General features: G+C 38.5%; 1 protein-coding gene across 7 annotated transcripts in view; it reads right to left on the bottom strand.

The window, feature by feature from the left end:
* Positions 1-875: 875 nt before the first annotated feature.
* gria4a (glutamate receptor, ionotropic, AMPA 4a) overlaps positions 876-10,323 on the bottom strand; it is a 108,979-nt gene continuing 99,531 nt past the window's right edge. For 3 of the 7 annotated variants that reach the window (XM_019345322.2, XM_019345323.2, XM_025898281.1), the window contains 2 exons: positions 9,976-10,113; positions 876-4,344 (listed from right to left, as the gene is read on the bottom strand). In XM_019345322.2, the coding sequence (XP_019200867.1) occupies positions 4,180-4,344; positions 9,976-10,113 (303 nt within the window). In that variant the 3' untranslated portion in view covers positions 876-4,179. Of the gene's footprint in view, positions 4,345-9,866; positions 10,114-10,323 lie in introns of those variants that run through there. The other 4 variants (XR_003213844.1, XR_003213843.1, XM_025898283.1 and 1 more) reach the window with 3 other exon arrangements.

The raw sequence follows: 10,323 nt of genomic DNA, 5'->3' as shown, positions 1-10,323 counted from the left end.
AGACAGATTAAACCAAATTAAACTTGTACCAAAATGATGGGAAGAGAAAAGTATAAAGACTGAAAGAAACAGCTCATGATTCAAAACATAACACATTACCTAACAAACACAGTGAAGGCAATGTTAAGGCATGGGCATGTATGAGTGCCAGTGGAACTGTTGACTCTCGTTGCTCAGATTCAGCCAAGTGCTGCAAAATTGATCGGACAGCACTTCACAGTGAAAAGGATGATGACTCAAGTCATACTGCGCAAGAAAACCAAGCGTTTCTCATGGCAAAAAAAAAAAAAAAAATCAGTATATTTCAATGGTGAAGTCAGTCACCTGATCTGAGTAGAGCATGCTTTTCAGTTATTAAATACAAAAATGGAGAAAGACCCACAAACAAGCAGCAAGGTCTGACAGAGCATCTCACAAGGGGGAAACAGCATTTGGTGATGCTCGGGGTTTCTAGACTACAGGGATCGAGTTCAAATCACTTTAATGTAAAATAAATAAATAAATAAAATCTATAAAATTACATTTTTTTCCAGTTACTTCTGAATCCCTGAAAACTGGGGCTATAAATTGATTGCAATTCCAAAGTTAATCCAGTACTTTTGTTGAAAGTCTATCTAAATCTGTATAAACTGTGGAACTCCTTGGCTTTCTTATTTCCTTCTTTCTATGTTGTTTTTTTTAATCATGTTTCATACTGCTTAGTTAGTACTTACCTCAGTCCAGTTAAGTATATTTGACTATGGATCCACTGTGAAACAAACCATTAAAAAAAGTGATCAATATCAATTTCATCATTTGGTTGAAAATTAATCCACCGTTCTGCTGTTGGAGGTGTAGCATTGAGATTACTGGATAAATAAGCACAGACAGAGACAGGAGATTGAGCATTGATGTTTTACTAGAAAAAAGAAAACTGATGGAAAGAAAGAAATAAAGGAAGAAAGAAACTGTTAAAGCCAGAGCGCTGACAACCCACCAGTCAGCTTTTTGCTGTTTTCGCACGAAATCTTATGCTCTGGTGGTGAAAACTAAAATAAATGAAAAAAAGAAAAGAAAAGGCAACAGTATCATGTGAGGTTGAAGTGTCTGGTGTTTCTGGTCTGGTGAGCTGGATTAGTGATAACTGTAAGAAACCCACTATTTGAGCAGTTTTTCTCATGCTGGATTGGTGCAGTACTTCTGCAGGCTCCTGATCCCCTCGGCCGAGAAGTGAGTAGAAAATTTCTACCTTACTGGATAGTTTAAATCTGCTGTCTGAAACACATGTAGATTCAAGAGGTTCTTTTCTGTTTATGTGTTTGTCTGTTTGGCTTGAATAGATCTGATGCAGGACTAACACAAGATGAGGTGCGAGTTTAACAGACGAGGTTATGATACAAAAGGAAAGCAACGCTGAGAACGCAGAGCTAGAAGAAACTCAGATTGTCAACCGGTGTCTCAGGTTCTTGATTAATCTCTAGCCTGTTACTTTGCATTGGATTAGGGCAAGAAATTAAAATATTTTCAAGAAATCATCCTTGAGATGTGCTATGTACAGAGCTTTTTGTATGTTAGGGGAGACACAAGCCGAAGGAGGACAAGACAAAACGGGGGGGGAAGGAACAATGATGACCTAAGCAGGTGAGGGTAGGGTAAAGGACAAACTGTAAAATAACAAAATTGAGGGGCTTAGAGGTCACTGAAACAAAAGAGAAATGAGAAGGGCAGAAAACATAAACATACAGTATCAGGCTGCATTATGACACAGATCCTAAGCATCATGCTTCAGCTGTATTACAGCAAAATAACTGCACTAATTTACTTCCCTTATTTTTTCCCAAGATTTTCTCAGATATTAAAGGATCAGTGTGCAGGATTTAAAGTGCTTCTTTAAGCATGTTTTCATCATTATATAAGAACCTGTACCTGGGAATCACTGTGTTTTCAGTACTCTAGAATGAGCCCTTCATACGTACACAGGAAGCGGCTCGTCTTCATTGGATATTGCCAGGTTTGGACCTACCAAATGCCAGAGGGCCTTTGTGTTTTTCTGTTGAAATGACGTTCACTGTAAGTTGGTTGCTGGTCGCAGTCTCCAATCTGACAGCCAGATGTCACTAACACCTACACACCGGTCCTTTAATGCAATATGCATTTTTCTATTTTCAGGTCCCAAAAAATGTATCGTACCATATAGATTTGGGGAAAAACACAGTCTACTTATTGAAGCGCAAACCTGTTCAGTTTGAACATGAACGTGAATGAAACGCGATGACAAAATGTGATTTAAAAAAAAAAAAAAGCACCATTAATGCTACACTCTTGAAAATGCCCCAAACTATTTCCCAGCAGTACAGCAGTCAAACTGATCCACCGCCTCTACATACAGTCATAAACAGTGGCATCTTTACATTGTTTCAAGTGGCTTTGCAGCTAACAAAACATAGATTTGAGGGGCGTAAAGACACTATTAGACAGTGAAAAGCAGTGAATAGCTAATGGTTCTAGAGTGACCACTTTGAGCCGACCACGTGTATGCAACTATGTATGTGCACATGTTTCCATGTGTGTGTCTCTGTGAGCGCCAGATGGACATTCAGTGTTGTTTCGGACACACGAAAACGGTGGTATTTAAATATTTTCAAGTTATCAAAAAACAGCCATTGAACAGAATGTATGCCATGGCCTCTGACAATCAGTGATCAATGTTTTCTATAGCTCTCTATAGGCTTTTATATTATATTTATATATATATTTATTTATTTGTATTATATATAATATGTAGATTTATAAAAAAAATTCTTCTTAATTACAAGTAGTGGCGTTTTTTTATATTCATTATTGCAATGAATTGTTATCTAAGATGATTAAAAAAGACAGGTGAATTCTGTTTTGCTACGCAGTTATTTACAACAGTTTTAAAAAGCAAGCTCTCTGATATGGTACCTTTTCCCAGCAACTGGAAAAGATGGAGGATCTCAAATAACAACCAAACTGGAAATTGTCGAAGTTGGCCTTTATAGTTCAAATATCATTTTACCGTTAGCAGACTATTTGGATAAAATATTCAAGAAACGCGTGGAAAATGAATGTGTTCCCACATTTTTAAAGATTTTTGCCCCACGTATTTCAAACGTCTCACTCATTTCTTCTGCAAACGTCTGCAAGATCCCAGTTGTCAAGCTGAGAAACACTTTGTTAGGAAGCCATTTGAGATCTGCCCATGAATTTCTTTTTTTTTTCTCTATTTATCAACCTCACCCACTCGGCAAAAAAAGTACTCATCACTTTGCTATTTAGAATTTCTACTGTCATGTTGATGCTGTTGATGAAGGGCTCCATGAATCACCACGTTTTTTTTTCTTTTACAAACCCCTGTGTAGTCTGTTTTGGAGGTTACTTCTGTTCTATATTGGTTAACTCGCTGGTTTGGGGCGAGAAACCATTCTATAAGCATTTTCATTCATTTTGAACAGTCCATGGCTGAGTAGTCCAAATGTTCAAGCTTACAGTTTTCTGGTCTTCTAAGGGTTATACTAGCTGGCACTCTTCGCAGGCAAGTTAATTTCATGACGACCATGATGATGATTATGACGAAAACAATGTTTGTCGTCTTAGTAAGGCGCTGTTAAGGGGGCGTGGCTTATTGTCCAATGAAGAGAGAGCGGGAGCTAAGTAGTTTGGTTGTCTGTTTTTCGTTTTTTTCCTCTCGTCGGCTGTGGTCATCATCTTTATCACTATCATCATCATGATCAGTTTTATGGTCGTGTTCACAGCTCATTGTTCATGGAAATCTGTGCTGGCTTTCCTGTTGGTTCGATGATATCGCGATATTGGCATCCTCTCAAAAAAAAAGAAAAGAAAGAAAATTAAAAGAAAAGAATGCTGCAGGCAAGTGTGACGTCATAGTTGTCCATTGCTCTGTTTCTACACCGTTCGCTCCACAGCTGTATTCATCAGTCTTCTGTAAAATGAGTCAGTGGCAGCAGGAAAGTGAAATGATGATGCGCGGTGTGTGTGTTTCAGGTAAAAATGTGTTTCTCTGTATCTGAATATTTGAGCTTCTGTTGCTATGATCATGTACGTGCGGGTGTGTGAGAATATATATAGATCTGTTTGTATGTAAGTGTGTGTTTGGGTCTTTGTCGAAGTCCTTGTATGTTTGTGTGTTGTTAAGGCACGGCAGGTGTTTTTTGGTTTTCAGGGCAGTCCAGAGGAGACCACTGCAAGGCCGGGGTGTCGGAGGGAGGCGTGGCCAGCATGCACAGCTTTGGGGCAGTCTGGCGTCAGGACGCGGCCATTCTCCCCCACACTTCCTGTGATGGACAGACGAGCCTTGTTCCGCATGGCTTCAGAAAAAGACAGCTGTATGAGGAGAGATGAAAGGGAGGACAGGAGAAGGGGAGGAAATAGCAGAGTGGAGATATCGTTTGAGAAAAAGAAAACACTCTCACAGACAGAAACACTGCACAGCAAATGCAACGACAACTGAAACGACAACTTTCTGTATAAACACATGCACAAAAAGCACTTACACATGCATGTGCCTGTACACACACTACACATAATTAGGCTCACAAAGACAAAAAAAAGGTCTCAGGGCGCGATCACGTAGACATATAAAATATTTGTAATAGTTAAAATTATATTGAGAAGGTTTGTATTTTTGTGGTTGTTTGTACATAAGCAAACCAGTGCTACAGCAACCAAATAAAGGATTTAATTAATTATCAAGCTTATCAGAGGCAACTCTGATGATGGATTCTTCTTTTAAATAATTGATCAAATAAAAATTTGAAACATTTGACGTTTCTCAAACTGATCATGTACTTAATTTCTCATTTACACTTATTATTATTATTATTCAGTACATGTCTTTGTATTCAAGGGTGTTTAACAAAAGTAACAAGCACTACAAAGACATTAGCCTGTGGTGTGGAAAATTCTAGTCAGCATCTTTTTGATCCCTCTAAAAAGATAATTAGATCAACATATAAGGAAAACACGTTACAATAAGAGACACAAACACTTGTTTGGTTGTAGGAATAGAAGTTATAGTAGTAAATGAATGAATAAGGAGCAACCCAGTAGTTAATAAGTTATTCATCAGTTCTACCCTAATAATGCCTGATGCTGGATTTTATAGTATAAAAATAATTAATTACAAAATACCCAGCTGGGAGATGCTACTTAACTCTGCAGTTCCTCATTACTTCAGGATTGCTTCACCGTAACCTGCCTTTCAGGTGTCCCCTAAATTAAAGTAGTTAGTAAAGTCGTATGTAGCTAAACAAGTCTCTTATTGTAAAATGCTGACCAAATATGAGACATGAAGCTTATTCCTTTTTTTAAAATTATTAAACAAACCAAAGAAAAAAAGTTTAATGGATTTCAGTTCAATAGCCTGGAAAATATCAAATTTTGAAATTGCACTTGTTAAAGGTGACCTGTAGAGTTTTAGTGTAAACAAACTTCATTTAAAAAGAAAAAGTTTATTCATTACTTTTTAAACTTTACCTTTGAGGCTGTGGGAGCGTTATGAAAGCTGCTAATAAAAGCCTACCATGTAGGCTTCTTGTTATGTGACATCTTGGCTGAGTGTGCTATGTAATGCACGCATCTGCAAGCAGCTTTGCATCCCACCTCCAATCCATCTCCTCCTTTCTTGTTGTGTCCGACTTAATCAGTAATTTGCTGTTGTCCTTAATGCCTGCTCAGATCCATATTAAGGCTCTTGATTGTCTTCAGCCTTCCTGCAGCTTTCGTATATGCAGATGGAACGGCGGGGAGGAGTGCTCTCCCTGACTTATGCTTTCCACATATGCGTGAGAAAGGGCTGGGAAGTCCCAGAAGAGAGCCATGCCCTCCAAATATAAACCACTGCAAATGGAAATAACATCTTTACACCACAGTGGCGCTGACTGAACTCTAATTTACATTTTACTTGCTAGCACTTCTTCTCTTTTTTGTGAATTGCTGTGCTAAGCGATTACTAGCAAGAGTACATGTGCATTCTTGTGCATGATGCAAACAAAATAAAATAAAACAAGCAATCATACATTGTGGTACTAATGATAAAAAACTCCACAGGAAACCTTTAAGTTTGTTTTTGACACCAAATTAGAGGTTATCTAGAGAACGATATGATGTTAGTATTCATTTGTATTTTAGAAAAAAAAAGCTCTAATCCTCTTTTTGAATTACGTTAAACAGATGAGGTGTGAAAGCACCCTAAACTGCACATTCAAATCTCATTAAGAGGCTACCACGCTGTGCAAATGCTACTGTAGCATACAGAGGCAGGCAACAGTCCACAAACATGTACACTATAGACAAGAAGGGTTTGTGTTGTAGACAACTGCATTTCATAGGTGACCATGCGTTTTTGGGTTCTGGGTTTCAGTAACCTGACAGACTCGGGTGTGGATTTGGAAGGATAGGATTGAAACGGTGAGGACTTTGGAACGACAGAGGGAAAACGGGAAGGAGTGATTTTTCTTCCAGGGTTTCAAATTCATAGAGAGGGAGTGACTGGCTATACTGCTCAGAGTCGGGTGACACTTCACACAGATGAGCTACTCTGGGATGTTTTGTTTTCTTAAAATTTCTCGCCTACTAACTCATGTTAGAGGTTTTCACACTGAGTACACTGAACATCTAGAGGCAATAGTCTGTTTAAACGATGCTAGCAAAGAAAAATAGTACATTCTTAATCTTAAACTTCGAATCAGGTGTTCTTGTGTGAACTTTTGTATACTTGAATTACAAGATAACATCTGAAAATAATGTTGTGTATTATTTAACTGCCCTTTCCTTTTTATGGCTTTCTTATTTTAAGGGTTGTGAAGTTTAGAATTAAAGAGAAGATGTGGAATTTTTAAATAACAAATACATTTCATTTCTTTTGTGTGGTACCACTGCTCTTTGAAATATTCTTGGATGATTGATAGCAGACCATAATCATTTGGGGAATTGCTGTTAACATCAGTGTTATTACTTTTGAGTGTGGTCCAAAATGGTCCGCTCTGAAAGTGGTTTGTCTTTGGTGAATTCTCCATCGTATTCAAAACTGTCAGTTTATGTCAAGAGCCAACATTCAGTGCGCGTTTAGCTCTCCTTATTTTTGCATCCTCTGTATCGATTTTGCTCTTTCCTCAAGGTGAGCATCAAGTATGACCTCATACTGCCTCTAAATGGTTCCCTATGCCGGCCAATGAAATGTTCAGTGTTTTCTGTTCACTTTAGTTAATTGCTCCTTTATATAACAATAAACATGAGTCATGTTGCAACCACATCACAGAGTAGCTGTTCCATATGAAGTACTTGCTTCATCAATTATTCGTCTGCATTAAAACTAAGTAAGTAACCGGGCTGTTTTGAAATTGTCAGAGCTGGAAAGCCAAAGTGCCTTTTTTGTCTGTCTGCAGTAAGGATGCACAACTCCAGGTAATGGATGACGCAATAGAGACGTAGAATAGATGATACACAGTATCAACTAAAAGCCAGCAGAGATGAGACTGGTAACTTGGAACTTGCTCTCCAATGTGTGCCTTTGTATTGTTTTTTTTATAAATTTCTCTATATTTATTCCTGCTGTCTGCTATTTATATTTTATTCTGGCACAGTTGGTATTGTACAATCACAATAAAGGGCTAGTCTATTATAAATTCAAAAGGAATTAACAAATTAACAAAAGGAATTAATTAAGAGATCATTTAGACTCATGGTGTTTGTGTATACTTTTTAGCACAAAGGATTTCCATTGTGTTCACCTGTACAGGAACCTTGCTAGCACTGGATTGGATCCAGTTTTGCCTTCAGAGCTGTATTCATTTTTGTGGCATAGATTCAATAACGTGCTGGAAACAGTCCTTAGAGATTTGAATCCTTATTTTCATGGTAGCTTTACATGGTTGCTGCAGATTTTGTGTGTCTGTTCCAGCACATCCTAAAGATGCTCTATTGGATTGAGATCTGATGACCGTGGAGGCCATTTGAATACAGTGAACTTATACTCATATTCAAGAAACCAGTTTGAGATGATTCGAGCCTTGTGACATGGTGTATTATCCTGGTGGAAGCAGCCATCAGAAGATGGGTACACTCTGCTCAGAAAAAGAGATGGACATGGTCAGAAACTGTACTCCCACTTTCCCAAAGTGTGCCAAAAAATATCCTCCACACCGTTACACCACCAGCAGCACCATGAAACTGTGATACAAGGCAGGCTACCATCTAAATGTTTAGGAGAAAATGAGACTCTTCATATTTGATTCACTGTTGCTTTCCTGTTAGCTCAAAGTAGTGGGACCATTCTTCATAAAACTTTTAGAGATGATAGTGTGGGAAAAGTCCCAGTGGATCAGGAGTTTCTGAAATCACTTTTGAATTTCAGGAGGTGTCTTGGCCATGTCCACCTGCCTACATGCATTCAGTTGCTGTCATGTGGTTGGCTGAATGGATTATTGCAGTAATGATAACTGAAAAGGTATACCTAATAAACACTGTGGTAGTTGGAAAATTTTGCTTTTATGTACGTCAATATCTGTATTTATCTTTCCACTTGAAATTAAGATCAATAGAAAAATAAAGTTTTTACAGACAAAAGATAAATTAATGAATTAATAAATAAAAAAACTGCTGTTGGCTTAAAAAAAAATCACCTTGCCATTTTATATTTCCCTCAAGAATTCTTACTTCTACTGATTAAGGTAATTTTTCAGGGGGAATGTGGCGCAGCAGCAACTTTGCTGAAGCTTTCAGAAGACCAGACGTGCTCTAAATTAGTTTGAATTGGCTCAACACTAACTGGTCTTAAGAGGGACCAAACACAAATTTCTATCTGTGTTCATGTGCTATTAACAACCCACTCTACCCATTTGTCTGGTATTGCCGTGGTGCTAGAGGGAGTAATGAGATGTCTAGTTATGCTGAAAGAACGGACATCTACAGTTATAAAAATATCTTAATAATGCTTTTCTTCATAAGATGTCTATCACATTTCGGGCAAAAATATTTTAAGTCAGACCCAAATCCACGGTAATTGGTGTCCACACACTAGCTAATTAATTTGTAGCTGCAAGCGGTCACAGATTTTAATGAGGGCTACCAAATTAACAAACTTTTGCTCTCAGGATGGTGAAAAACTGAAAATAGATAATCCCTAAAACCTTGTAAAAGTTTAACCAAGAAAACACATCAGCAGATGAGGATAACGAAGACGTTTTTAGCATTAATAAACTTGAAACTTTTAAAGAAGGGACTCAGGAAGGATGTCACATGTGAAATAAGATAATAAACCAACACCATTAATTACAGTAATTAATATATGCATAATTAATAAATTATATATGAATTAATTTATTCATTCAAAATAAAAAGGTTCTAAAAAATCAAAATGTATTTAATGCTGGAGTTGTGCATCACTGCTTCAATATGTCATCTGAAAATTACAATGCAGGTGCCTAGTCATTAACCAAGAGCATCACCACCACTGTCATCATCATCATCATCACCATCATGATCATCTGCAGCCAAAGACGATGGAACCAAATCTGCGGTCACATAAATCTAACCCCAGTCTAGCCCAGGGTGACGTAACCGTGACAAAACGCAAACCAAATTTAAATCCAAAAGTCTACGAAAATATTCTGCCAATAAATAAATAAATAAATAAATAACCAAAACAGCCAAAATTAAGCAGAAAACATAAAAAAAATTAAAAGTACATTGGTTCCACAATGCTTGACCACATACTCATCACCACATGAAGAACAACACGGTTGCGTGGGGCTGCTGCGACAGCCTCGTCGGTACAAAATCTACAGCACCACCACCATGTTCAACACCACCATTACCCCACCTATACGGGAGCCTCTAAATCCTACCCCTATATCTTGACCCCCTCGGAGCCGTACACGTTGTACCCCTCCCTATAAGTGGCTAGATTCTGGGTGCTGGGGGAGGGGCTGGGGCAGTGGGGGGGCTAAGGTCCACCTTCATGCGCTTGGCTTCGGCCCGTGACTTGTAGCAGAACTCGACCAGGGCCACCAGCATTGCCAGGCCCAGGCCGCCCACAAGGATGTAGAAGACCCCAGCCACGTTGGACAGGCTCAGAGCCTGGGATGACTTGTCCTGAAGAGATGGGAGGGAGGGAGGATTCAAGGAGCATGTGTTTAAAAGATGAAAGGGTAGTAATAGTAGGATGGGTAAGGAGAAGTGGTGGGTAGACAGGAAGGAAGAGAAGAGAAGAGGGGGAAAAGTGAGGGGAGACGATGAGTAGGCTCAAGGTGAGAACAGTAAGAATGGTGCAATGAGGAAGGTGGAGACAGAATAGGGAGTGAT

The sequence above is a fragment of the Oreochromis niloticus genome, linkage group LG14, assembly GCF_001858045.2.
Source record: "Oreochromis niloticus isolate F11D_XX linkage group LG14, O_niloticus_UMD_NMBU, whole genome shotgun sequence".
NCBI lineage: Eukaryota > Metazoa > Chordata > Actinopteri > Cichliformes > Cichlidae > Oreochromis > Oreochromis niloticus.
Note: the sequence above shows the minus strand (reverse complement) of the source record. Positions and strands in the feature narration are given on the sequence as shown.